The sequence below is a fragment of the Balaenoptera physalus genome (genome assembly GCF_965194825.1).
Source record: "Balaenoptera physalus genome assembly, chromosome: 7".
Taxonomy (NCBI): Eukaryota; Metazoa; Chordata; class Mammalia; order Artiodactyla; family Balaenopteridae; genus Balaenoptera; species Balaenoptera physalus.
The window spans coordinates 4,208,216-4,235,952 of NC_138886.1; the positions used below are offsets into that span (position 1 = coordinate 4,208,216).

General features: G+C 48.9%; 1 protein-coding gene across 1 annotated transcript in view; it reads right to left on the reverse strand.

The window, feature by feature from the left end:
• Positions 1-27,737, reverse strand: part of CFAP77 (cilia and flagella associated protein 77) — a 136,855-nt gene that overhangs the window by 48,733 nt on the left and 60,385 nt on the right. Inside the window, exons 3-4 of the mRNA XM_082468237.1 lie at positions 8,850-8,949; positions 8,099-8,327 (exon numbers count right to left, since the gene is read on the reverse strand). Coding sequence (XP_082324363.1) covers positions 8,099-8,327; positions 8,850-8,949 — 329 coding nt within the window. The remainder of the gene's footprint in view (positions 1-8,098; positions 8,328-8,849; positions 8,950-27,737) is intronic.

Sequence of the window (27,737 nt, forward strand, 5' to 3'; positions counted from 1 at the left end):
AGGCTCTGATGATATAGCGGTGGACAAAACTGACGTTGTCCGTGCCCTCCAGGACCTGCGTGCCCAGTGAAGAAGCAGAGGACTATTTAACTACAGTTGCAGTCAGCGCTGGGGAGCAGATCGGTGGGGCTGGGCGTCTGGTTGCCTGGCAGGATGTACCTTGCAGGCCAGCACGCAGGCTCAGAGGTCTTTGCGAGACCCACATGCTCCCCCTTGTGGTCAGCCCGGTTTCACTCAGCTGAGTTTCAGGCCCGCAATAAACCCAGAATGGGTCTCCCCGTTCAGAAACTGTCTTGGATACCTGGGACAGGTGTCTGGGAAAGGGTTTATTGTTATTTTATAGGAGTTTGGGTGGGTGGCTTGGATTTTGGCCGTCGGCTCCAGGAGAAACAAAATAACCCAGAGTGATTGATGGGCCCATTGTAAATTTGTAAAATAAATCAGCTTGGCAGAGAGATTCAGAAAGCCTGTCAGGCAGCAAACATTTTTTTAACAGCCTGTAAAATTTCCTCCATCCTTCACATTTGTCAACGTCAGGCTGGTGATGCATCTGATAGCCGGGCGAGCAGCAGCGGGGAGGGTGGGCTGGCAGTGTTCCCTAGCTTTCTTGTGTTTCTTATTTTTCCGTGGTCTGAACGCTTTCAGTACCAGGATTGGAGGGGGTCTGGACTAGACTAATTGGTGGATGAGTCAAGTGTTCTACCCGAGTTGCTACTGGCTTCATATTCAGACTTCAGCGTGGCCATTTGCTCATGCATTCATGCAGCGGATATTTACTGAGGCCTCTTTGAGCAAAGGCACTATGGTCAGCACCAGGGATACTGGGGTTGAGCCGAAGCAGGCCTGGAGCATCCAGTGTAGTGAAAGTTCCGGATGCCCCATCAAAGAGCTTGTTTATCGGGAGGTAGGTGAAGGTGAAGGGAAGCGACATATCAAAAGGGAAGTTCATTGAGCCCTTTTGATGCGTTCAGGTTAAGTTTAAAGCTTTAAGAAAAATCCAGACAGGATGGCCTTCACCATATATGTTCTGTCTCAGCCCCCATCTAGTGCAGGAAAAATTTGGGTAGCATCTCTACCTGTGTCACCTCCATCCTTGTGTTTGTTAGGAAGGCAGCTCAGTGCCAAGGTCACCAACACAGGTGGTTGTGCCAGACTAATCCCCATCCCACTATAGAGCAGCCAGGGGCAAATGACTTCCCCTCTCTGACCCTCTGTCTCTTCTTCTGTAAGATGGGGACGTAAGCGTTGTACGCACTGAGCTGTTCAGTTATTTAAGGAGAGGATGCTTCTGAGGTACTTGGCACACGTAATAATAACAATAATAATAGTTGCCGTTATTAGTTCAAAACGGGGTCTACCCATCTTCCATCTGGCCCATGTCAGATACTGACACGCAGGGAGCTGTTTGCTCATTGACTGAACGATGAATCCCCCTACTAGCATCCTGGCCCTGCTTGTGGCATGATGTTCCCAGGCAGCGTGGAGGTAGAGCCCTGGACAACCAGAATCTGCCAGGAGCGCCAGCTACTGCCCAGCTCCCCCATCCCCCGCCACCCCTGTCTCATCATCTTTGACAATGTTGGACCAATTAGGAGCAGTAACAATTAAGATGTGCCGAGGGCATGTGAACATTTGCAAACACTTATTAAAATGCATCAATAATTAAGCGCTTCTTTAATAGTTACATTTCTGGCCCCCAGACATATCTGTTTATGGACCGGGGGTCACAGCACGCTTTGAGATCTGTGTTATGGTCTGACACGTTGCTAATGAGAATTTAAAATTCTTCCCTGACTTGGATTCTGAGATTTGACAGTGAAACGGCAGAGTGAGAAGGTGCCAGCTCTTTCCAGCTACCTGATCCTAGAGGTTCGGTCTTCAAAGCCGGCCAGCTAGCCAGGGTACAAATCCAGGCTCTGCCATCGTGCAGCCTCGGGGAGTGCACTCACCCTCGCTTTCCTGGCCTGTGAAGTGAGCAGAATGGTACCTGCCTCATAGGCTTCATTAGCAATTATATGTGCAAATGCCTGCCACGTGTAAGTTCAATTCACAGCAGCTTCTGTTAGTGGCGGGCCCTACCATCATCAGAGGACACAAAAAGAGGCAGCAGGTTAGCTGAAGGGTCAGCATGACCAGCCTACACCAGCAGCTGCAAACTCAGTGCCTACTGGGACCAGACGGGTCAAGAAAATGAGAGTGGAGACGGGGATAGACAGAAGGGCACGCGTGGAATCTGTCCAAAGCGGACGCTGCTCAGCCCCATCCCCTGGTGCCGGGCAGGAGTGCAGACCCAGGTTGCCTGGGCTTCTGACTTTTTAAGAGAACTAGGAAATCTGGGTTTTTAGATGAGATCTCCTGATTTTTTTTTTTTAAATGTGGCAACTCGTTCAAACTTTTTTTTTTAAAAAGGAGAAAGATTTTACTTTTTTTTTTTAAATTTATTTATTTATTTTATTTATTTTTGGCTGTGTTGGGTCTTCGTTTCTGTGCGAGGGCTTTCTCTAGTTGTGGCAAGCGGGGGCCACTCTTCATCGCGGTGCGTGGGCCTCTCACTATTGCGGCCTCTCTTGTTGCGGAGCACAGGCTCCAGACGCGCAGGCTCAGTAGCTGTGGCTCACGGACCTAGTTGCTCCGCGGCATGTGGGATCTTCCCAGACCAGGGCTCGAACCCGTGTCCCCTGCATTGGCAGGCAGATTCTCAACCACTGCGCCACCAGGGAAGCCCCCTCGTTCAAACTTTTGATTTTTTTAATTACTGCCTGGGCCAAACAAACATCTCTACACGGGCATCCTTTTCCAGGTAATTGCATAGGTGTCCACTTCCTTTTAGCCAGAGCCTCGTGGATCGAAATGTACCTTTCTGATTTAGTGACAATCTGTAACGAATTGGTGTGGATTGGAAACCAAATCAGCTAACTGGAAAGGAAGTAACTGAATAATCCCAAATTCAGGTTTTGACCCTACCTGGCGTTGAGGGCTTGCGTGGGCAGGCGGATGGAGGCGTGCGCTGCCCCTCACATCTAGCTATTTTGTCCATCGTAAAATATGTAAAGGGCAAGGGGATTTGATGGTGGGGGGCCGGGGGAAGAGCTGTAGCCAGAATGTTCTCTCACACAGCAGTTACAGACCCTCACTCAGCATCCCTAGCTCAGAGTAAGCTTCTCGCGTATTTAGTCTGAAGTGGAACTTTATTTTTTAACATATCTTCTGTATTTGTGAGTAAATGGTAGTCATTTGTTTCTTGGCTTCTTTAGTTATTGGACCAAATCACCCCAACAAGTCCTCGGGTAGTCAGGTGTAATCGGATTTGGTTTTTAACATGCTTTTAAAGTAAGGAAATAAATACAATCGAGGCTTGTAAAAGGTGATCATTAGAGAATGGGCCTCGGTCCCATAACTTTAAAGTAATAGCCCCATTATGGAGAGGCGGGGGGTGATGATTTTTTAACTGTTCCTTGCATTGATGTTGTAAGGTAGAGGGGCTTTGCGGGCAGGTCGGGCATTTCAGTAAAAGCTTTTCCAGCAGCCATTTAACCTCCATTTACAAAGAAATAAAGCGAAATTGATGCTGATTTGGGCCTGCTTTGGGGGATATTTTTGTTCCATAAAAGCCCTTTTGCTTGCAATTTGCTGAGCTGCCCTGTCACATCAGAAAGGGCTGCTGTTGATAAAGATAAAGCTTTATGGCCACGATATTTGCTGCTAACAGCAACCTAATGCAGCATTTTCATTTTTGTGCAATTAATGTTAACGTCTGCTACGAAAATTGTCATTAAATACCATTTTAAAATCCATTCAATTTGCATATGCAAAGCCCATTTACCATCACAGAAGATATAGCCGGCACTTCATCACGTCCTTTCCCTGAAATTGCAGCCACCCACTTTTATAGCAATTTAAGATTTTATATTGAAAGCTAGATGATAATGGATGTCCTTTCTGAGCCCAGCTGACTTAAGCTTTTCCATTGTATGTAGAATAATGCAGCCCCAGGACCAGAAACTCTGGGGGATCACGCTGTACCTCAGCCCCAAGGAGGCGAGATATGGAAGAAAGAGCACGGGACAGGGAGTCCACCAGCCTAGCTTGAGATCTGGCTTTTGTCTGGTCACAACTTGCTGTGTGACCTTGTGAAAATCTCTTCACCTCTCTGAACTTCTGTATTCCTGTTTTAAAGAGGGGCTTCAAACCAAGTGATTGTTAATGTGCTATGTGTTCTAATATCTCATATTTTTAAATCTAAGTACACTAGATTAAGAATCCAGGCCAAGCTGTGCTGTGAAAAAGTTGTGTGAACTTGTGGAGGTCAGTTAATCTCTCCATGACTCAGCTGGATAAGTAACCCTGCCTACTTCCTGCACAGGTTTTTTTTTAATTAAAAAAAAATCTTTTTAATTTTTTTATTGAAGTATAGTTGATTTACAATGCTGTGTTACTTTCTGGTTCATGGCAAAGTGATTCAGTTGTACATATATACGTATGTATATTATTTTGCATATTCTTTTCCACTATGGTTTATTACAGGATATTGAATATAGTTCCCTGTATACAGTAGGACCTTGTTGTTTACCTATTTTATATATAGTAGTTTGTATCTGCTAATCCCAAACTCCTAATTTATCCCTCCCCTCTTCCCTTTCCCCTTTGGTAACCATAAGTTTGTTTTCTATGTCTGTGAGTCTGTTTCTGTTTTGTAAATAAGTTCATTTGTATCCCATTATAGATTCCACATGTAAGTGATATCATACGATATTTGTCTTTCTCTGTCTGACTTGCTTCACTTAGTATGACAATCTCTAGGTTCATCCATGTCGCTGCATTTGCATTATTTCATTCTTTTTGATGGCTGAGTAGTACTGTATTCCTTTGTATACATATACCACATCTTTTTTTTTTTCTGAATTTCTCTCTTATTTTTATTTCTTTTTTTTGAATTTTATTTTATTTATTTATACAGCACGTTCTTATTAGTTATCTATTTTATACATATTAGTGTATATATGTCAATCCCAATCTCCTAATTCATCACACCCCCCCAAACCCCGCTTTCCCCCCTTGGTGTCCATACATTTGTTCTCTACATCTATGTCTCTATTTCTACCCTGCAAACCAGTTCATCTGTACCATATTTCTAGATTCCACATATATGCATTAATATACGATATTTGTTTTTCTCTTTCTGACTTACTTCACTCTGTATGAGTCTCTAGATCCATCCACATCTCTACAAATGACCCAATTTCATTCCTTTTTATGGCTGAGTAATATTCCATTGTATATATGTACCACATCTTCTTTATCCATTCGTCTGTCCATGGACAATTAGGTTGATTCCATGTCTTGGTTATGGTAGACAGTGCTGCTGTGAACATTGGGCTGCACAGGGTTTTAGTGACAATGAAGTGAAATTGACGTAGAGACAGAACGTACCCTGAGAATCCCAGAATGCCAGTGACTGCTGTAATATCCTATTTACAGATGAGGAAACAGAAGCCCTGGAGGGAAAGAGAGTTGGGAACAAAGGTGGGACTAAAAGCCCGGGCGACTCCTCCTGGACACCATGCTGTCTTCAAGACACTGGTGACCACTATGGACCAGTCTAGTGATCACACAGCAGGCACTCTGTCCCTCTGCACTCCAGGCAGTCCTGGAGAACCTTGCCTTGCCTTGAAAGATCGACTTGGGCATTATTTCAAAGGTGGGAGAAGGACAGTATGCAGATGATTAGTTAATCTGGCCCAGAAGTGACTTTCCAATGTGTCTCTAGTGCCACCTTTCAGGTTTTGAGGGCTGATGAACAGCAATGAACAAACAGCATTTCTGGTGAGAGAGACGTGCATAGAGTTTGAGGCCAGGGAGGTGGGAAAGCTTACCAAAGAGAGGATGTTGAGCTGAGCTTTGATGAGCAAGTAGATTTTACCAGGTAGGATGGTGAGAAAGGCAGAGGGAAAAGCATACAAAGGTATGGTGGCATACACTGTGGGAAACACCGTGGCAGTTCCTCAAAAAAACAAACATAGGATTCCCATGCAATCCAGCAATTACCCTTGTGGGTATATACCCAAAAGAATTGAAAGCAGAGACTCAGGCAGATAGTGTACACCCATGTTCATAGCAGCATTATTCACAGTAACCAAAAAGTGGAAATAATCCAAGTGTCCATCAAGGGATGAATGGATAAACAAAATGTGATATATACACACCATGGACTATTATTCAGCCTTAAAAAGGAAGGGAATTCTGATGCATACTATCAGTACGACATGGATGTATCTTGAGTACATTATGCTAAGTGAAATAAGCCAGATATAAAAGGACAAATACTGTATAATTCCACTTATATGAGGTCCCTAGAGTAGTCGAATTAATACAGAAAGAAAGTAGAGGGTGGTTACCGAGAGCTGAGGGGGCGCGAAATAGAGGGTTACTGTTTAATGGGTACACGGTTTCAGTTTAGGATGAAGAAAAAGTTCTAGCGATGGATGGTGGTGATGGTTGTACAACAATCTGAATGTACTTAATGCCCTTGAACTGTACACCTAAAAATGGTAAATCTTGTGTATATTTAAGCACAGTAAAAAGTGATTAGAAAAAATAAAATAAGAAATAAAGGAAGCCCCACCTTCCCCCAAAAAAGTTGAGTAGCACAGCCAAAGGAAGGCACCCGTCCTGGAACAGTGGGTTGTGGTGGGAAAGGACTGGAGATAGACTGTCAATGGTCTTGCACGTGGGCAGAGCAGGGCAGTGCCACATAGATAGACCAAGATACCGGCTTAGTCTCAGGTGTCACAGATGGGACTTGGGGCAACTGGAGGCCCCAGGCCATTCACTGCTGGCTGAGAGCACCGCTATTGTTTGTACAATGCAATGTACAAATATCAGTGATTTTTGTAATGCTTGTGTTGTGACGTAATATGGGTTGGGAAGCCCTGTTGTACTGGACATTTGCTGTTTTTGCCTGCTATTGTGTTCTGTTCTTCTCCTTCTGGATCAGAGCCCCTATTTCTGCATCTTTTCCACCATCAGCCCCTGTAGATCGTGGGGACTGATTCCAACCACGCCCCCTCCAAGGAGGGGCAAGGGATCAGGCCTGGCCAATCAGAGCACCAGAATCCCCCAGCCTCAGTAACTGGTGCAGAGGCAAAAGTGTGACCCAGGCCTGGCCAGTCAGTGTATGTCACAATTTCTCCTCACTCCTGTGGTTGGTTCAGGGATAAGCATGATACTGAAGTTGGACCAAAGAATCTTAATCTCAAGGCTTTTGTAGTTCCTACACCACTCCCACTGGGGTCACTAAAAGAATAGGACGGGGCTTCCCTGGTGGCACAGTGGTTGAGAGTCTGCCTGCCAATGCAGGGGACACGGGTTCGAGTCCTGGTCTGGGAAGATCCCACATGCCGCGGAGCGACTAAGCCCGTGAGCCACAATTGCTGAGCTTGCGCGTCTGGAGCCTGTGCTCCGCAACGGGAGAGGCCACGATAGTGAGAGGCCTGCGCACCGCGATGAAGAGTGGCCCCCACTTGCCGCAACTAGAGAAAGCCCTCACACAGAAACGAAGACCCAACACAGCCATAAATAAATAAATAAATAATTTTTAGAAAGAAAAAAAAAAAAAGAATAGGACGTAAGAATGGAACTGATTCTGGCCATTTTGCCACATGAGGAAGAAGCCTGTCGGAGAATGGAGCCAAAACTGGGAAGCATAGCCAAGTCATGGAGAGACATACCCAATGCTGGTGACATTGCCTGATTGCCTAGATCCAGCTATGCCTGAAGCTCTACCTTTTCAATCATGTGAGCCAATAAATTCCCCTTAAAAACAATCAAAGTCGTTTGAGTTGAGACTTGATTACATGCAACCACATTCTACTTTTATAGAATGTCATGCATTCCAGAGTTGGGACATGGGTCACATGTCTGCCTCTGAACCAATCACTTTGGCCGTGGTTTGTGAGATATGCTGATTGGCCAGGCCTGGATCACTCGCCCCTCCCTGGAGTCCAAAGTCATGCTCCTCCCACACTGTTCCCTGATTCAGTCGCCACTGAGCAGCCCCCTCACCATCACGGGTGCCAGCCTTGGGTGCCAGCCATCTTACCGTGCCCGGATCCCGAACGTCATATTTGGAGGGAGAGAGGGAGGTTCCTTCTTGAGGCGCCGGTCATCCTGGTCACTGATGCGGATGTCGTTGAGCTGACGGTAATGGAAATTCTCCCGGGCAGTTACCAGGCCAGCTTTTACTGCCCCACGGTTCATGGCGATGTAATCCCGGCTCAGCTCATGGGGGCAGGTAGGCTGCTGTTTAAATACATTCCAGTGTCCAATGGCTGAGGGCAGGGAGAGACAGAGCCATGGCATGGAGATCAGTCTGAGAAGTAAAGCAATCCGTGGTATCTGACGGAGAAGAAATTGGGGCACGAATACCTTCTCATTAACCTGCAGCCCGTTGGGTGACAGCCCTGCTTGGCCCCCTGAAAGGGTGGGGTCAGGATTCCCAGAGATTCTAGAGTGTGCCTGAGCATCCTTCATGGAGCTGGGTTGGCCTGGCCTTGACCTCGTTTGGGAGATCAGAGGGTTGGTCACGAGCCTGTCTATGCTTGCAGCTCAAAAGGTGCAGAGCACAGACAGTCTTGCCTGGGGACAGTCTTGCCCCACACTGTCTGGGGCCCTTGTTATTTCCCTGACACCTTAGACCTGGACCCTTCGTGGTCCTGTCCTTCTTGGCTAAGCCCAAACTGTGGTTTCCGCCAGAATCGCGCTGCAGGGCAGGCCCCTTGACTCTTCTCCTGGAGGAAGTAGCCTAGGTAGAGAGTTCAAGTCCCTTTGGGCTCCAAAGGAAGCTTGCTCACCTTCAGGGACCCCTCCATCCTGCCCCCGGATGTAGAGTCCATAATTAAAATTAATTCCAGGCAGACTGCAGCTTCTTTCCCGGGGCTTCCCAAGTTCAGCCTGTTGGGGGAAGGACAGAGAGCAAAGGTGAGGAGTGGAACCTCAGACCAACGGTATTATACTAAATTCAGTGGCAGGGAGGCATCGGGTGCTTGCTTTACCCCAGGCCCTGCGGGCGACCTCAGGGCTACTAGGCTGTGGAACACAAGCCCTCCCTGAGATAAGCGCTGACTGCTGTTGGGCGTTGAGACACACCTCGGGGAAGCCTGCCCGCTGTACTCCTGCTCAGGGGCGTGTGAGGAGAGCAGAGTCAGGAGGACCCTCGCGTTGGGGCGGGGGGTGGGGGAGGTCAGGACCGAGGTGTTGAGGGAGGACGTGCATTTGTGCGGCGGGAGAGAGGGGCGGCACAGTCCCCGCACTGAGCAGCCGTATTTGGGGTCCAGCCCAGATCTGGCAACCTAGAGCAGGAAATGATGGACGGAATAATGTATCTGGCAGATGGACGGAAAAACCCGGTTCATGGAGACTCACCTGGGGCCACGCTTGAGGGAGGGGGCATCTTTCCTCCCTAACCCTTCATGCCTACTGGGGACGGCTCAAATCATCGTCACTGGAGCTGCCTCCTTGGATGTCACCTGAGGGTGGGGATACGGTGACAAGGCCCACTGTCACCCTCCTGGCGGCTGGACCGCCATTCTCACTCTTTGGGTCTCTGGTCAACTCCTTAACCCCCCAGAAGGGGTTTGTAGGGATGAAATTGCTCTGTTATCAACCGCATCATTTCCCCCATTGCACAGGTGGGGAAGCTGAGACCCAGAGTGGTGGGGTCACGATCCACGGCTCCCGAAGGGGACGGGGCTGGATGTCAGATGCACCTGTGTTTGGCTTCGGGGTGAAGCGCTTAGGCATGATGCTGCACTGCCTCTCTTTAGACTAGCAGCTCCCTGAGCTCAGAGGTCCTGTCCTGTACGGTGCTTAGATCGTTGCTCTCCATCAACGGACACCTGCAGAGGTCTGTGTTCCAGACACAGCACTGGGTTCTTCACACGCCTCTCTTACTTAGTCCTCACAGCTGCCCTGTGAGGCAGCCCACCACTGTCCCCATGTCTCAGATGGGGAAGCTGAGGCACAGAGAGGCCAAGACAGGTTGCACGAGGCCACACGGGAAGAAGTGGCAGAGCTGAGATTTGAACCCAGGCTGTGTCTCCAGCCCACATTCAAATCCACCTGCTAAAGAGATACCAACCAGGTGTGTGACGCTCCCGGTGCCATCAGGCCCCGGGGACCATGGACCTTACTGAGCTGGGTGGGTGCAGCTGCTCCTCCCACCCCCACGGGCCCCGGGCAGTGGGCTCCCAGTTGCAGGGTGTTACACCTCCCAGGACATCCCTGGCTCTGGCCTCACCAAAGCCCGTCCAGAGAGTCTGGTGGCTCCGGGCTCACCCTTCCTCCTTTGCCCATCAGTCTCTCTCCCCTTGTCTCTGGCTCCCGGAGACCTGGGCGCATGGAGGTGGATGATGTGGGACCGCCCATAACGGCTCATCACTGGCTCGGAAGAAACCCCTCCCTTGGGCTGGCAGTCTGGGCCCTGCACCCTCCAACCCCATCCGCCTCTGCAGCTTGGCCTTCCTGGATACTCCGCGTGGTCCTGAGATTTAGGCACAATAGACCACTCCCCACCCCTGAAGGGTCTCTCAGAGTCCCAGCCTCTTTTGCTCCTGGCCTGCCCTCCCCTTTCTGGTTCTTATTCTTCAAGCTCTCTGGACCCCTCGGGCTCACTGTGGCCTCTCCCTCATCTGGGTCTGGTAACACTTACTATCCATTCTATTCATTTGGGGCTTAGAACTGAAATGACCTTCTCAGTTTCCAGGAATGCACATGCCGGGCCAGCCTGCCTGGAATATAATATCCTACACAGCCTTCTATTGGCTTCTATTGACTTCTTTTTCCTGGTGGCACATAACAGGTGTTCTCTAAATGCCTGAGATTAAAAACCACTTCCTTTGGGAAGGCCTCCGGGGTTGCCCTCCGTGCAGACAAACTTCCTTGTCTATGGCACCATAGGGCCCTGAGCTCCACCTTTAGGGCACTTCAAAATTACGCAGTAGAACCTGCTTCAGCATGGACTGGCCATTACAAAATGGTGCTCAGTGAAGAAGCCAGTCACAAAGGACCACATGTTGTATGATTTCATTTACAAGAAATGTCCCGAACAGGCAAATCCATAGAAACAGAAAGTGGATTAGTGGTTGCCCATGGCTGAGATGGAGAGGGGAGCGGAATGATTGAGGGGTGATGGTTAAGGGGTATAAGGCTTCTTTGGGGGATAATGAAAATGTTCTAAAATTGATTGTGGTGCTGGTTGCACAATCCTGTGTATATGCTGAAAGCCATTGGATCATATACTTTAAATGGGTGAATTGTATAGTATGTGAGTTATATCTCAGTAAAGCCATTAAAGATTACAAAGTAGTGTAATTAAGTCATTAATTGTGTGATGATCAGTTTAATGTCTGTCTCCCTCGGTAGACTGTCTGCTAAGTCTTTCTTTCCTTCTGCATTTCTTCCTTCCTTTCTTCTTCTTCCTTCCTTCCTTTTTCCCTTCCTTCCTTTCCTTCCTCTCTTCTTTCTTTCTCCCTTCCTTCCTTTTTCCCTTCCTTGCTTCCTTCCTTCCTTTTAAGGTTAATTATTTTTAAAATAGACTTTATTTTTAGAGCAATGTAAAGTTCACTGCAAAATTGAGCAGAAAGTACAGAGATTCCCCACATGCCACGTAGTTTTTATTCTCACCCCTCTTTTTCAAAGAGATCAGCAGAGAACAGATGCTAGTAAAGAGGGGCCGAGTGAGTGAATGAATGAGTGAACTGCCTCCTTGGAGACTCTGGCAGTTCTTTCCTACACACTGCCTCATCCTTTTTCTCCCTCTTCCTTCTCATCTCAAATCCCAGGCCTTTACCTCCCTCGAGAGCTGAGAGTTCTGAGTTTCAGGTGGGGGCCCTGGCTGGGTGGTTTGTTTGGATTTCCTTCCGTCTGATTCACTCTGAGCTGCAGACAAAGCCCTGGCTCCTCATTTGTTTATGAAAATGATCTGGCCTCTCCGGTGAGGTGACGGCAAGGGAAGTTAATTAAAATGTGACTTCTCCGGGAGAGGCCCCGCCTCCCTCTGGCAGGTGCAGGTGGGCAGAAGTCCAGCTGGCAGAGGAACGACAGACAGACTCAGAGGCTGACACTGGGCGGGGCCTGGCGGTGAAGGAGGCACGGAAGCAGGCGGGTGCCTCAATCTCCACGCTTCTTAGTGAGGGTTGCCTAGGAATCAACGACGGCCAGAAATACTGAAGCCTTGGGCTGCAAAGGTCATCCCAGTGGGAAAGTCGCTCATTCGTTCTCTGCACAAATATTTATTTTGTATCTCCTCTGCACCGAGCTCTGTGTCAGGAGTTCTAAGGTGAACAAAGCAGACACATACTGCCCCCTGCCCTTATGAAATTCCTTATCTTGCTAAAAGGACAAACTGAACAAGTAATGACAACCAAGGCCACCAGAGGGTTTGATAGGGGAGCACAGACTGCCTCTAGCTCTAAAAATGTGTGAGTCTATAGAGTGAGAGAAGGTATTTGCAATACATATTTCTGACAAAGGGCTGTTATTCATCATATATAAAGAGCTGCTACAAATCAATAAGAAAAAGGCAGACAATCCTATAGAAAGATGAGCAAAAGACTTGAATAGGCACTTTATTAAGGGGATGTCCCAGTGGCCAGGACCCATATGTCAAGGTGCTCAACGTCTGAGAAGTACAAAATAAAAAAGTCGATGATATTGGTAAAGACATGAACTGGAACACTCATGCTCTTGGTGGGAATGTAAATTGGTACAACCACTGCGGAAAACTGTTTGGCAGTATCTATGAAAGCTAAACATATGCCTACTGATAACCCAACAATTCCCTCCTGGACACCCAACAGAAATGAGTGCCCAAGTCCACCCTGGACAATTCCCTCCTGGACACCCAACAGAAATGAGTGCCCAAGTCCACCCAAAGAGATGTCTGAGAATGCTCATAGCAGCTCAGTTTGTGATAGCCAAGCACTGGAAACTACCCAAATGGCCACCCCAGGTGGATAAAAAAAAATGGTGACATATTCATTCAATAGAACACTCTATAGCAGTGGTTCTCAACTGGGGGCAATTGTGCCCCCAGCCCCCAAGGACATTTGCCCGCGTCTGGAGACGTTTTTGGTTGTCACAGCTAGGAGGCAGTACTACCCTCCCTCCAGTGGGTAGGGGCCAGGGATGCTGCGAAACATCCCACAATGCGCAAGACAGGCCCCCCTGCCAACAACAAAGAGTCATCTGGCCCCAAATGCCAATAGGTTAGGAACTGCTCGATGGCACCGGGAACGAGAGAACAGCGCTACACAACCACCTGGGCGGGTCTCACACAAATGTGGGACAGAAGGAGCTGGACACACGAGGCAGGCACTGCTCCATGCAAATGAAGTTCAAACACAGCATGACTAATGTCTGGTTTCAGAAGTCGGGAGGGTGGGTGCCATGGGGGTGGGGATGGTGGCTGCAAGCAGCACAAGGAGTCTTCGGGGGCACTGGTCCTGTTTCCCGACCTGATGTGGGTGCCCCTCACACCCCGCGGTCCTGACCCCCCCGCCCTGCCTCAGAGCGCATCCGTCTGCAAGGCGGCCACATGTCGCAAGAGCGGTGGGGTCCTGATATTACCGTCATGCTTGAAATTCCACCCTTGGCAGTTTGATCCTTTAGGTTCGGGCCGTGTGTCTCAGAGTCCCTGCGTTAACATGTGAACGCCCTGGAGGAGCAGTGTATTCACCCATCACCAGCTCAGCTGCCCAACGAGATGCGCCGACTGGCCCCGCCCTGGTGCCACCACCACCGACCACGGTAACACCGTAATCATGGCGACCGTGGGCCAGGCTCCACGGGGGCGCTTCACTGCCCACCAGGGTACCACTAACGCGTAAAGCAGCCCTGGAAACTACACGGGTTTTCGGGGGGGAAAGGGAGGTCCAGACAGCTGTAGGGGCTTGTTTGCCCAAAGCCTCCCAGCTAATGAGTGGCCAAGGGTGGATTTGAACCCACATCTGACTCCATGCAATTTTTGCCGCCTCTTGGCACTTAGCAGCAACTGCCCGGGACTCTCCATTGTTTTGTCCTGTGCACGGACCTTAGCTCTGCAGACTGGATTTTGCTCACGCAGAACAGGTGCATCTGACTTGTTTGCACGGCGCCCTCCATACACACAGAGGACATAAGTAGCCTTCTGTCCAGGAGGGCCCCAGCTACAGGCTGCCGTTTGATGTATAGACTGTGCGTTATGGGAAGAGCCGTCATTTCAGTGACCTGGACACGGGACAGCTGAGTCATGCCTGGGCCAGGGCTGGAAAGGAGAGAAGATCCAGATCTTGGATTGGCATTTTGGGGAGAGAGCCAACCTGAAGAAGATTCCAGTGGGACAGCCAGTGAGAACAGGAGTGCCGAGGGTTCTCCGAGGGGCTCCCTGGAAGCAGCAAAGAGGACCCAGCCAGAGGTGAGCGGGCCCGGCACCGACCCTGGGCTTCCCTCCCCAACTTGTCCAGAGGGGCTTTCTAGAAGCCTACAGAGAATAGCTGCCTGACAGAGGAAACTACAGGTCTCTGGGCACCTCAGGGGACCAGCTAAGGACTGATAAACAGGTGCTCAGAGGAGCTCCTGACCCTGAACTTCTAGATGCAGGCAAACTGGTCGTGAAACTGATGAGATGTGACCACAAATCTCAGCTTTGATTGGCCACCCGAGTCCCCCAGGCATCCTGCCCCTCCAGCCCAGAATAGGATGAGAGATGGCTCTCAGCTGGAATGTCCAAAGGTCCTGGGGCAGATGGCACAGTTGCGGGGCCATGTGAAGGCTGAGAGCAACCTCCCTGCCCAGGGATCCCTGGGAACCACCTTGTTCTCTTTACTACAGAAGTAAAGAAAGAAATGAGGAAGACAGTGAACATTGATTGGGCACCTCCTACGTGCAAGGCTCATGTTATGCCCCGTGACCTCATTTAGCAAACACTTTTATTGAGCACTTACTGTGTCCTGAGAGCTTTTCGTGCTTCACCCTGAACTCTGCCAACCTCACTGGGAGGTTGTTTTCCCATTTGACGGTTGGGAAAACTGAAACTTAAAGAGGTTCACACTTGCCCAAAGGCACCCAGGTAGTAAATGGAAGAGCTGGCGTTAAACCCAGCCCTCTGACATCATAACTCTGTGCTCACCTACAGTGGCCCCTCACAACATCTCTATAACAGAGGCCACGTGGTCACCACGAGACAGATGGGGAAATTGAGTCTCAGAAAGGGATGGGATGGTGGATCCTTTTCAGCCCCCAAATGCAAGCCCTCCCTGTATTTCTCGTTTCTTATGGCTGAATTCTAAGACATCTCGTGCACGATCCTCAAGGTCTTTTCAGAGGCATACCTTAGCTTTGCACAAAGGGGAATTGTGTAATATTGGAAGCTATTCAAATCTGGCCTACTAGCTGGAATCCCTTGTTGTTGAGGTGTTAGAATCAAGAGGCCAATGCAGGAGAAAAACCCCAGCTCTGAGTCTGGCCACCCCGCCCTTCTCAGCTGCTTTCAGACTGTGCCTTTTTCTGAGTTTCCTCTGTCACAAAGTGGCTTGGCTAGAATACAGCTCTGGGTGACAGCTGTCCCCATCAGCAGACAGCTTCATTAAACCTCATTAAGATGTCATCCCTCGCTGCCTTATTTCCCATCTCTCAGCTCTAATTAAAACCATCTCGCTCCCTGTCCCAGGGGGTCCTGGGATTCTCTGGGCTCCTTCTGCACGGCAGCTCCCTCCGCTCCCCGACATCGAGGACCAAGCCTTGGAAACCTGCAATGGGAACTGGGCCGGGCAGGCAGCCCCTGGCCCGGAAGTCCTCTTGGAGCAGCCCGTCACCAGCATCAGGACCGCTGGGGCTTTCCAGAGGCAGGTACCAGTGGCGTTTCCCACAGGCTACTAAAGTCACCTGAGACCCAGGAAGGAGGACCCCTATCCCCAGAGCGGTGCCAGAGCCCATTTTCGTGGGACAACTTCGAAACAAGTGACCCAAACTTGCAACTCCAGTCTAATGATTTCCCACCTCATATACTTTTAAAAAGTCTTAACTTTGAGTCTTAACCAAAGAGGTGAAAATGGGTGAAATTAACTGGCTTCGTTTCTTGGACGGTCTGAACTGGACCTCACTCTGGACAAACGAGCTGGTGGTCATTTCCAAGATGGGTTTTAGATCTGTCTGGGAGCTTGATGCCTGGGTTCTAGACCAATCTTAGGTGTTCATGTATGAGGACTAAGCCCCCTAAAGGCACCACTCCCACCTCCCGGCAGCCACAGAACAGTGTAGCTCATTAACACTCTCGTCCAGAGTCTGAACTAAATGTATGTTTGCTCGACAGTTGAGAAGTCTCCACTCACTTTCCCACATCCTATTAAAGCGTAGTTCCATGAAATCCCACAGTTATTGCCTGGTAGTTATTAAATAAATATCTGTATACGGCTCTGCCCACACACGCACATGCACACATGTCCCATCTCGCTCATGGAGGGGGAGTTCATTATTATAAAACAACTTAAGATCCTCGAATGAAAAGCACAATATAAATGCAAATTGTGATCATGATTAGCATAGAGGATATTTATTTATTTCCATAATGAGAACGTCAGATAAACAATCATGTGAAATAAGGTGCATTATGCATCAAAGGACTCCGGCGTCATCTTAGAAGCCGGATTCTTTGAACGATGTGCATTGTGTGAGTGGCAGTTGAACATCGCATAATGATACTGAAAAACCACACACCAGAAGACCACATCCATATATGATCAAAGGCATATAAAATAACGTTAAGTGAAAAAAAATCAGCAGGATTCAAAAATTTACATACACTATTGTTACAACATGTAGAAAAAATTCATTGAAAAAATACTGGAAGGAAACATAACAACGTAAGTGATTGTATGAGGATATGTCCTTAGAGGTGCAGCCTTTGGGCAGGGGCAGGGTGCGGGGGCGGGGGGGGGCGGTGATGGGTACTGAGATTTTACTTTTATAATTAAAAAGTCAAAAGGCAGAGTTAAAGCCAAAGTTTCTATTTTCTATACTCCTGCCAAGGGTCAAAGTTAAGGTTCTTCTCCTATGTCATCAAGTTTATAATGGGGGCTGAGCTGGCCGCCGCTGGGTCGGGAAGGAAAGGGAGGGGAGGGGAGAGCCGCAGGTCCAGCAGGAGGATACCGGAAACCAGCAGGTTAATGTCACAGAGCTGAGACCTCGCTCTGCCACTTCCTGTGTGACCTTGGGCAAGTCACGTGAATTGTCTGGTCCCCTTTCCTCACCTGTAAAACCTCCCCAGGCCGAGGATTGGAGCCCAATATCCAGTGGCCTCTGTTACTGCTGTCATTGTTGCTATTACTAGAGCAGTTCACCAGCTCAGGACAAGGGGAGCCCCAGGCAGTGCGGACACCTCTCCAGGCCCCACTGCGCCTGCCCGGCCACCCCACTCGGCCGGCCCCTGCCTGGTTCCCACGACCCAGGGCTGCCTGTGTTTTGCCACCTGCCTGGCTTTTCCATCCTCCCCGGGGCAGCCCTGGCTCCCTCGGTGCTGCCAGAACCGTTACTGCAGCTGATGTATGGCCCTTGCCGCGTGAGGCAGTCACGGTGACAGGGCCCCGGCGTTCTCTCCCCTCCCCCTCGACAGCTTGAAACCAGCTCCTTCATTTGCATTTACATGATCTCGCTGTGCAGCTTATGAGATCGAGAGATTTATTTGCTACTTAGCTTGATGTTTGATTACACTCCGAGAAGGCAGCAAGCAGCAAAGTGCACGGATGCCTCGCTCTGAGCCTGCGGCCTCGGGGGGCCAGTAACTCAACAGCAGGTTTAGGTGGATGAGGGGAAACTCACAGCCTTTCGAAAAAGGCAAACATGAGAGGTTGGAAGGAACAAACACCATGATTTGGATTTTTTTTTTTTTTAAAGCAATGAAAAGTGGCTAGGGATCACCTGATTACGAACAGACCCAAGCCACTCTCAAGAGGTAGCTCATTGTCCTGGGAAATGAACTCCCAGAAACTTCCTCCTGGGTAACGTCAGAAGCCCCTAAAAGAGACGGTACCTCCACGGTTGGGAGGTGGTGAGGATGGACTCCTTCTTACAAGCAGGGCTCTCGAATTGGAACGTCAGGATCAACATGGGCTCTGTCAATTACACCTACGTGGTCTTGAAACAGTCACTCAACCTATCTGCGCCCCAAGTCCCCGATCTGTAAAATGGGGGAAACAGCACGCCACCTTAGGTCTGTGGCTGAGAGGAGTAAACAAGATGATCTCGGCACCACAGTGGATGCGGAGAGGGTGCCCAGTAAATGGAGCTGATATGGGCAAGACTGGCCATTTTCTGAACACACAAGGGATAAAGCTAAACGCCCTGATGGAGAGAAGTCACCGGGGTAATGCTTTGCTAAGTGTCACTCGCCTGTTTTGTGGGTTATCCACTGCGTGGGGTTTAATCCCAGCCCCCAGCCCCCAGCTCTGGGAACGCACAGCTGGGGCATGCTTAAAGAAGGTAGACTCAGTTTCCTAACAGTCTGAGCCGGGCATAATTAGCAGCATTATTGGCTAGTTGCAGATTGGCTGCTGCCTGCCTACGGCCCATCCCATTCCAGCTCCAAACAGAAATCATTTGGCAGCTTACTGGGACTTTACAGTTTGATGCGTAAAAACACAAGTTTGGGGCCAAATGCCCAGGTTGGAATTCTGGCTTCTCAACTCTGTGTGGCCTTGAACAAGTTGCTGAACCTCTGAGCCCCAGTTTCCTCACCTATAAAATAGGTATAATGGGGGTACCCAGCTCGGAGGGTTGTTGGAGCATTTCGTGATGCAGGGGGAGTTCTCAGCAGAGGGCCTGGAAAGTTCTCAATAAGAAACAGTCATACTAGCCGGTGGATGTCATTAGCCTGTCCACTGGGTGGAATTATCAGCGACTCTGTCTCCATTTGTGTGAACAGAGAACTAGCTATAAAACTGATGGCTCCTCAAAAAATTAAACGTCAAATTACCGTGTGACCCAGAAATTCTGCTCCTAGCTATAGACCCAAAGGAACTGAAAACTGGTGTTCAAACTAACATGTGTACATGCATGTTTACAGCAGCATTATTCACAAGGGCCAAAAGATGGAAAGCACCCAGATGTCCAGCAACTGGTTAATGGAAAAAATGTGGTCTGTCCATATACAGTAGAATATTAGTCAGCCGTAAAAAGGAATGAAGTCCTCACACATGCATGAACCTTGAAAACATATGCTAAGGGAGAGAAGCCAGATGACAGAGGCCACATAATGTGTGATTCCATTTACATGAAATGTCCAGAATAGGTAAATCCACAGAGACAGAAAGCAGATAAGTGATTGCCAAGGAATGGGGGGAGGGGAGAATGGCAGTGACTGCTTAGTGGCTGCGGGATTTCCTTTTGGGGTGATGATCACGTCTTGGAATTAAATAGAGAGGGTGAGTGTGCAGCATTGTAAAGGTGCTAAATGCTACCGAATCATACATTGAAAAAATGGTTAATAGTTAATTTTATGTAAGTTTTGCCTCAATAAAAAGAAAAATTAATACGTCCACAGGAAAGGTATGCCATGCCTCCCATCCGGGCAATTTAGGAAACTCCTCTCTGTCTCTCTTCGGGATGGGAGAGGAAAGAAATGCAAATGAAGTGGCTGCTGTCTCGCTGTGGGACAACGTGGTTGGAAGACATTGCTCAGCTTCAAGGAGGTGAGACTGGCGGAGGTGGATTCGGGGGCTGGGGGACCATTTCCCACCCCAGTCGTGTTGCTCTGATGGTCCGTATGGCAGAAGCTGGTGCAGGCATGTCTTTTAGAGGCGTCTTAGAGCTTCATGAATATTTGTTTGAAACCCGAGGACCAGTGAAACCGGATGGACTCCGTTTCACATTCTGTCCCTCCTCTGTGTGGCGTGGCCTCGCTTCTGGAAGGCCGCTGTTGGGGGAAGGGGGAGAAGGAGCTCTGGACTGCGGGTCCAGAGACCTGGAAGCTTGTGCCTGGCTCCTTCTCTCCCCCCGAGGCCCTGCCTTGCCCGTCCCCGGGACCACGGAGGAGATCAGAGTGGAGCTCAGAGAACCTCAGGTGGATGCAAAGGAGAGCCTCCCGGAACACAAAGCCCGCATCCTGAGTCGGCCAGACGGCCGCTGGGAGACACCCTTTATTTATGGGGGTCTCCATGTCAGACTTCTTTGGAAGAAAGGGTTCTTTGATTTTAAGAAAACTATGAAATCACTCAAGTAGGCCATCTCAGAGGTCCTCGCCGCTTCCACCTGGTGTAGACAGATGGGAACGGAATCCAGGCTCTGATCCTTCCTCACTTCTCTGAGTCTCAGTTCCTCATCATTCGTGAATCGGGGATAACCACCCCCACCCCAGGGTGTAATGACAAGATTTAGAAGAGATGACCAACGTGAGGTGCCGGGCACGCAGCAGGTGCCCACCAGCTGGGAAGGGCTCCTCCTTTGCCCTCCTTCTCCCGTGTGCCAGTAGTTTAGTAAAGGAAGAAACGCTAAGTCCACTTTGATGTGGCACCAACAAGGGAAGGGGTACGTTTCCAGACCGTGGAGAAGGAATAGAATAAGAGGTCCCCTCTACCGAGGTAGGGCTGACGGCATAAGAAATAAATGGCGTATTCATTTGGTCATTTGGTCTGTTCATCTGCCAAGGCTCAAAGCCAGTGGGCCATATAGGAATCAGATTTAAGAAAGAGGCTCCCTACCAAAAAGAAAAAAAAAAAAAAAAGAAAGAAAGAAAGAAAAAGAAAAAGAAAAATCAGGGAATGATCTATGTACTTTTCAAAACTTAAAACAGAAATCAAAGGAAAATGGAACTGTTTTAAGTTTTGACAGCTGCAGGGTTCATTCTGTTTGGTTACTCTATTTATGTTTTCATTTTCTTTATAGATTCATTGAAAATCGCATCATGTAATAGGGAAGAAAAATGTTCAGTGTTTTTTCACCCCGATAAACCCTTGTTCCTTCCCGAGAACAGATGAAAACGCCAGCTCTAGTGACTTTTGTTTTGATGTATATTTCATAATATCTCATTGATTGTAAGTTTTATTTCCATGTCAATAAAAAACTGGTATTGTAATAAGTGAGAAGGAGTTTAACACAAAGTGGCAGCTGACCTGTTAGCACAGCAGATCGCAGGAGGGGAGGAAGGGGCTCTAAAATGAAGCCGGTTGATAAGGACGGCTGTGGATTCCAGCACAAAGCTGGGCAGCTGGAGAGCAGGGTCCTACGTCTCCCCTGTCTCTGCAGCCTCGGGGTTGTCTCCTGGTGGGTTCTGGGTTGCCGTTTTATAGGACAGTGAGGCCGGGCCTTAAGCAATGCTTCTTTTATATGGCAGAGGTGGCGGCAGCCAAGTACGGGGCATAGTACGCTGTGATTGGTACCTTGGAGCTTTCAGAGATGGATGATAGTCTAGCTGCGGAGGGAGGAAAAAGACACGACCATGGGAGGCATTAACCACGAGCTTTGTTGGTGGCACTTGGACGGAGTGTAAGAGGGAAGAGGGCTTGTGAGACTGTCCAGGGGCTTATGGGCGAGGGGGCCACCATCCAGAAGGGGAGGAGGGCAGGGGAACTCTGGGGGAGGGGGGGACCAGAGAGGGGCTCAGGCGTCCAGGTGATGTTGCCCAGAGCAAGCCAGAGAGTCTCTGCGTCTGAGATCGCAAAGGTCAGCAGTGGCCTGAGGGTCTTACGACCACGAGGCTGTATCTTATCGATGGCCAGATGCCAGTGTAATATTAAGGGGTATGCAAAATGGGCTAAAAATCTGCTTGTTTGGGCTAAACTCTCCGGGAAGTTGAGCTACGAGGGCAAAAAGTGGAAAAGGCCAGCCTGGTCTGCTCTGAGCCCACAGGAAGGTAGGAGTTTCTGGATTCAGTGGGAGCAGCAGAACCGGCAGTTTCCTGCTTTGTGACTATGACAGGTGGGCAGCAACCAGGAGGGTTGGGAGATGGGAGGCTAAAGGGGAGGACCAATCCAGGAGGGCAGCCTGGAGGAGGCTCCCTCTCCCCTTCTCTGGCCTCGGTGTTCCCGTCTGTAAAATGAGGGAGCAGAGCTCGTTGATCTCTGGGCCCCTCCGGCTCTGCCATTCTTTTTCCGGAGCATGTCTGGATCCACGTCAGTTGGATCCATGTCATCCGAGTCTTTGGTTCAAGGAGGCAGAGCAGCACAGTGGGAAAGCTTTAGGGTCATGGTGGGCCTGGTCTGGGTGTCAGTGTCAACTCTCCCATTTGTCAGCTCATCCGTCAACACCACCCAATTCACAGGCCTGGTGAGAGGAGAGACCATTCAGTGTCCCACGTGTAATAGGCCTCACGAAATATCTGTGGTAGGATTGGGTGGCAATTATTATTAGAGAGAGTTGATGCTACCTGTGCCACCTCCATCAGCAGCATCTGAGCCTGGTGACCCGCCCACCTGCACTCAACCAGAATGACCAAAGCAAAGCCAACTGTGCTGCCCTGGGATGGAACTCCATCCATGGCTTCTCAGGCACAACCCACCAGCCACTTTGAGGCCCCTCCCCGGGTTTGTAGGAAATCCTCTAGATGCTGAGCTGCACCATGTACAATAGATGGAAAGGATTTGGAGAATTGGACGATGAAGACCTTGGATCAGCCAAACCAAGCCCTGTCCTCCAAGGCCCTCCCGTACACCCACCCACCCTTGTCTACATACAACTGAAAACGGGAAATACCAAGGCTCCGTGGTTGGCAGGGGGGAACGAACCATGGGAGAGAAGGTCTGAGCTCCCCCAGAGACGTTCAGTGCAAAAGACAGCTGAGCAATATTAACCGCTCAGGAGAGGGGCTGTGCTATAAATGATTTAATGGGCGGCTTCTCAGATGGAATAGGGCTGCATAACTTAGGTAAAGATTTTAAATATATGGCGTAATTGCTACATGTGAAGTCTGTTTGTACTTAGCTTTTAGTCTTGGAAATTAACAAGCTCTGTGCTGCTCCTCCAATTAATCATTAAAGAATTAAGAGTGAGAATACCCACTATTGTAAAAGACTCCAGTGATGATGGTCTTGATCCAACTTATAAAATAGACAGATTTGGTGCAACTGAATAATTTTCCTCTTCTCTGCACAAAATCAGGAATGCTAGCCATACTCAATGGCTGGAGTGAATGCTTACAAACTGGTATAGACTAGCCCATAATTACCAAAATGGAAAAAGAACAGCATTTTGTAATGAATGACAAGCTGCTGACCGGAAATCTAATTTGGTCTAATTAAGCAGCCTTTTGTGAGGATTTGTCTTTAGATGGAAAGAGGGAGCCAAGGAGATCTAAATGCAAATGAACTCCATCATTTTGGTTTTAAAGGGCTAGGCTGAGATGAACGTCTTCACGCCCAGCCCTCTTCTTCATTAGATTATTAGTCCTCTCGTTGTCACCTCGAGCCCGTGCCAGGCCCCACCTGCCTTGGAGGAGCCTCACATTTCTTGTCCCTTGCCTCTCATATCTTTTCAAATAGGACACCTCGCATCGACAGAGCTGTCAGGGAGCTCTTGCTTATTCAGGAGCAAGTTTTATTTTGCCCAAAGTAATAAAAGCCAATGGGGTTTTCCTTATTAGAGGAATCCACTGCTGTTCTCTGAGCGTGCACCTTCTGAAGTCTGGAGGGTTGAACACACACCCAATGCCATTGGCACTGACAGAGCAACTGGGGGAAAACTGACCCTGCAGCGCAACCTGTGAGGTAGACCAGATATCCGCCTGAGTTTCCCTGGCTGCTGTCTGTTTGAAGGCTTGAGGCTGGAGTGCCCATTTCTTCAGCCAATCACAGGCTCAATCATCCGACCGGGTGGGTTCTCTTTGGCCCACAGAGGATTGCAACACACATCTTGCCCCACACAGAGATGCTGGCACAAGCCCCTCAGTCTCATACAGAGACTTCAGGGATAAGCAGAGGCCAAATGCTTGGGTGCCGCTCATGGGTTCACAAGGTCATCTTCAGGTTCAACAATTCACCAGAAGGACCCACAGAACTCAGAAAAGCCACTATACTCATGACTGTAGTTTATTACAGCAGAAGGATCTAGACTAAAATCAGTAAAGGGAAGAAGTGTACGAGTCAGGGTCCAGGAGAGACCAGCTGTCCTCTCCCAGTGGAGAGTGTTTACTTCTGATGTCAGCGACGTGTGACAATATGCACAGGATATTGCCAACCAGGGAAACTCACCCGAGCCTGGTGTCCCTGGTTTTACTGGGAGTTGGTCGCATAGATGTGGCCGATCCCTCATGTGGTTGACCTTAGTCTCCAGCCCCTCCAGAGGCTGAGCTGATACTATGTGGCCCAACCCACACCTGCTCCCCCGCACCCCCACCATCAATCGCATTGTTAGTATGGACCAACTGGCATGGCCCAGACCCCCAGGGAAACTAGACACTCTAATCAGGCAGGACATTCCCAAGGCTTAGAGGTCAGAGGTTTACCTCCCAGAGGCCAAGACCAGTCCTTTCTCAGAATGTGCAGCGTGTGGACAACCCAGACCTGCTGAGTTAACCCTTTACTGTACATTGGCTGATACCCATCTTCCCAGCTGCCCCAGTGGAAGCAGCAAAGCTGTGAGACTGGTTAGGTTGGGTAGATGAGAAGGGAGAAAACAAATCCCCTTTCCTCACACTAACTCTACAGCCTCCCGGCTTAGCTCTCTTTGTTTTCAAAGAAATTGCAAATTTGGGGGCTTTTTCATATTCCCAGAGGGAACAACTGGATTCGTGAGGGAGCAGGTGGCTGCGGCAGCTCCCCCCCACCCCCAGCTCAGCCATCACAGCGACCCCTCCTTTACGCCCACTGGCTCTGACCCAGCGTGCCCGCTCCCAGGCGGCCCATCTGAGTATGCAGCCTGGTGAGTTCAGCCGTCCTCTCCTCACCCCACCCCATGCCTGCCTTGGCCTTCAGAATGCTCAAGAGGGGGGGCCAGGAGGAGGGTCCTGAACTGACTGAGGGGCAGAAGGATGCACAGAGCATCCTGCAGCTAGAAATAACAAAGGGGGAGCAGGAACTCCTTCCGGTCCTGAATATCATTATGGGCTGAATATTTATGTTCTCTCCCACAAATCCGTTAAGTTGAAACCTAATCCCCAGTGTGATGGTGTTAGGAGGTGGGGCCTTTGGAAGGTGATGAGGTCATGAGGGTGGAGCCCTCACGAATGGTATTAGTGCCCTTATAAGAAGAAGCCAGAGAGTTGGCTGTCTGTAAACCAAGAACCCAACCCTGCAGGGCCCCAGAACTGCGAAAAATAAATGTTGTTTAAGCCTCCCAGTCTGCGACAATTTGTTATAGCAGCCCGAGCTTATAGGACAAGTACAAACAGCTACTATGTGTTGAGCAATTCCTATGTGCCTGCTGCCTTAGTCAGGGCTCGGTGTTTGACACCCGCTGACCCCTTGACTCTTCCTGACCTGACCTTTAATTTAAACTGCACCCAGCCTCTCCTCATCCCTTCGCTTGCTCTGTGCTTCTCCAAAGCACTTATCACCAACTCTGTGTTTATCTGATGAATTTTGATCATCATCTTTCTCTCCTCCCTAACATGTGAGCTTCGTGGGGCAGGGATCATTTTTTTGTTATTGTTGTTCACTGCTCTGTCTCCAGTGCCTAGAATAATTCTTAGCACATAGTAGGTATTCAATAAATCTTCAATGAATGGTGAATGAATGAATGAATTCTCATTGTAACCTATGAAGCAGGGCTCCTCTTATCCCAGTTTTACAGATTAATGCTCAGCAAGGCTACCTGCATGTCCAGGGTCACCCAGCTAATTGCCAGAGGCAGGGCTGGGAGACCAGGGGTACCTGACTCTGGGCCCCCCTGGCTGGTGCCTGTATGATCTCCTACAGCCTTCTTACTATCCTAGAGCACAGAGAAAATCATCAGCTTGATAGGAGGCACCGAGGTAAATGGAAGAGCCTCTTCATGGCTCCAGCTGCCCGAGGCCTGAGGAAGTCAGTGTCACAGCACAGACGGGTGAGGAAGTCCACTCTCTTGAGCTGAACATCTCCTCTGTATCTCCTTGTGGTTGCCAAGTTTCCTGTGGCTGCTGCAACAAACAGCCACAAACTTGGTGACTTAAAAACAGCAAAAGTTTGCTTTTGCTCAGTCCTGGAAGCCAGAAGTCCAAAATCAAGACATCAGCAGGGTTGGTTCCTTCTGGAGGCTCTCAGGGAGGATGTGTTCCATGCCTCTCTCCCAGCTTCAGGGGGCTGTTGGCAATCCTTGCATTCCTTGGCTTGTGGGTGTATCACTCTACTCTCTGCATCCATTTTCACCTGGCCTCTTACCCCTATGTCTGTGTCTCAAATCTCTCTCTTCTTTTTCTTATAAGGACACCAGTTATTGGATTTGGGGTTCACCCTAAATCCACTAGGGTATCATCTTGGGATCCTTAACGTGATTACATCTGCAAAAACCCTATTTCTAAATAAGGTCACATTCACCTGCACCGGGGGTTAGGACTTGGACATATCGTTTGGGGACATATCCTGTTAATGACATGACACAGCAATGCCATCCAGCCATCCATGCTGACTAGCACAGTGGGGACACTGTCATTGCCCAGCCTTGAGCAAACTGCATGTCATGGGAATCACCTTGGTGTCAAGATGAGCCAGACCCAATGCAAAACAAAACTATCGATACAATGAGGTACCACCTCATACCGGTCAGAATGGCCATCATTAAAAAGTCTACAAATAACAAATGCTGGAGAGGGTGTGGAGAAAAGGGAAACTTCCTACACTGTTGGTGGGAATGTAAGTTGGTGCAGCCACTATGGAGAACAGTATGGAGGTTCCTCAGAAAACTAAAAATAAAATTACCATATGATCCAGCAATCCCACTCCTGGGCATATATCCAGACAAAACTATAATTTGAAAAGATACATGCACCCCAGTGTTCATAGCAGCACTATTCACAATAGCCAAGACGTGGAAACAACCTAAATGTTCATCAACAGATGAATGGATAAAGAAGATGTGGTATGTATATACAATGGAATACTACTCAGCCATAAAAAAGAATGAAATAATGCCATTTGCAGCAACATGAATGGACCTAGAGATTATCATAATAAGTGAAGTCAGAAAGAGAAAGACAAATGCCATATGACATCAGTTATATGTGGAATCTAAAATATGACACAAATGAACCTATCTACAAAACAGAAACAGACTCACAGACATAGAGAACAGACTTGTGGTTGCCAAGAGAGAGGGGTTGGGGGGCTTTGGGGAGGGATGAAGTGGGAGGTTGGGGTCAGCAGACGTAAGCTTTTTATATATAGAATGGATAAACAACAAGGTCTTACTGTAGAGCACAAGGAACTATATTCAATATCTTATGATAAACCATAATGGAAAAGAATATTTAAAAAAATATATATATATATGAATCACTTTGTTGTACAGCAGAAATTAACACAACATTGTGAATCAACTATACTTCAATTAAAAAACTAAAAAAAGATGAGCCGGACCGCATCTCATGGGATTGACCTCATGTATGAGTTCCTGACTACAGCTCATGAGGAGACGGGAGATCAGAGATCAGCGCTTGACCAGATAGATAAGCCAAGTTCTGGGGGCCCAGAAGCTGAAAAATGCTCACCACCCTCTCCCCCAGGGGAGGTCGTTTGGGGAAGATTTCTCAGATCACTTGGTCTGTGACGTAGCAAGTGAGGGGTGAGTTGGATTTTTCTGGCAGT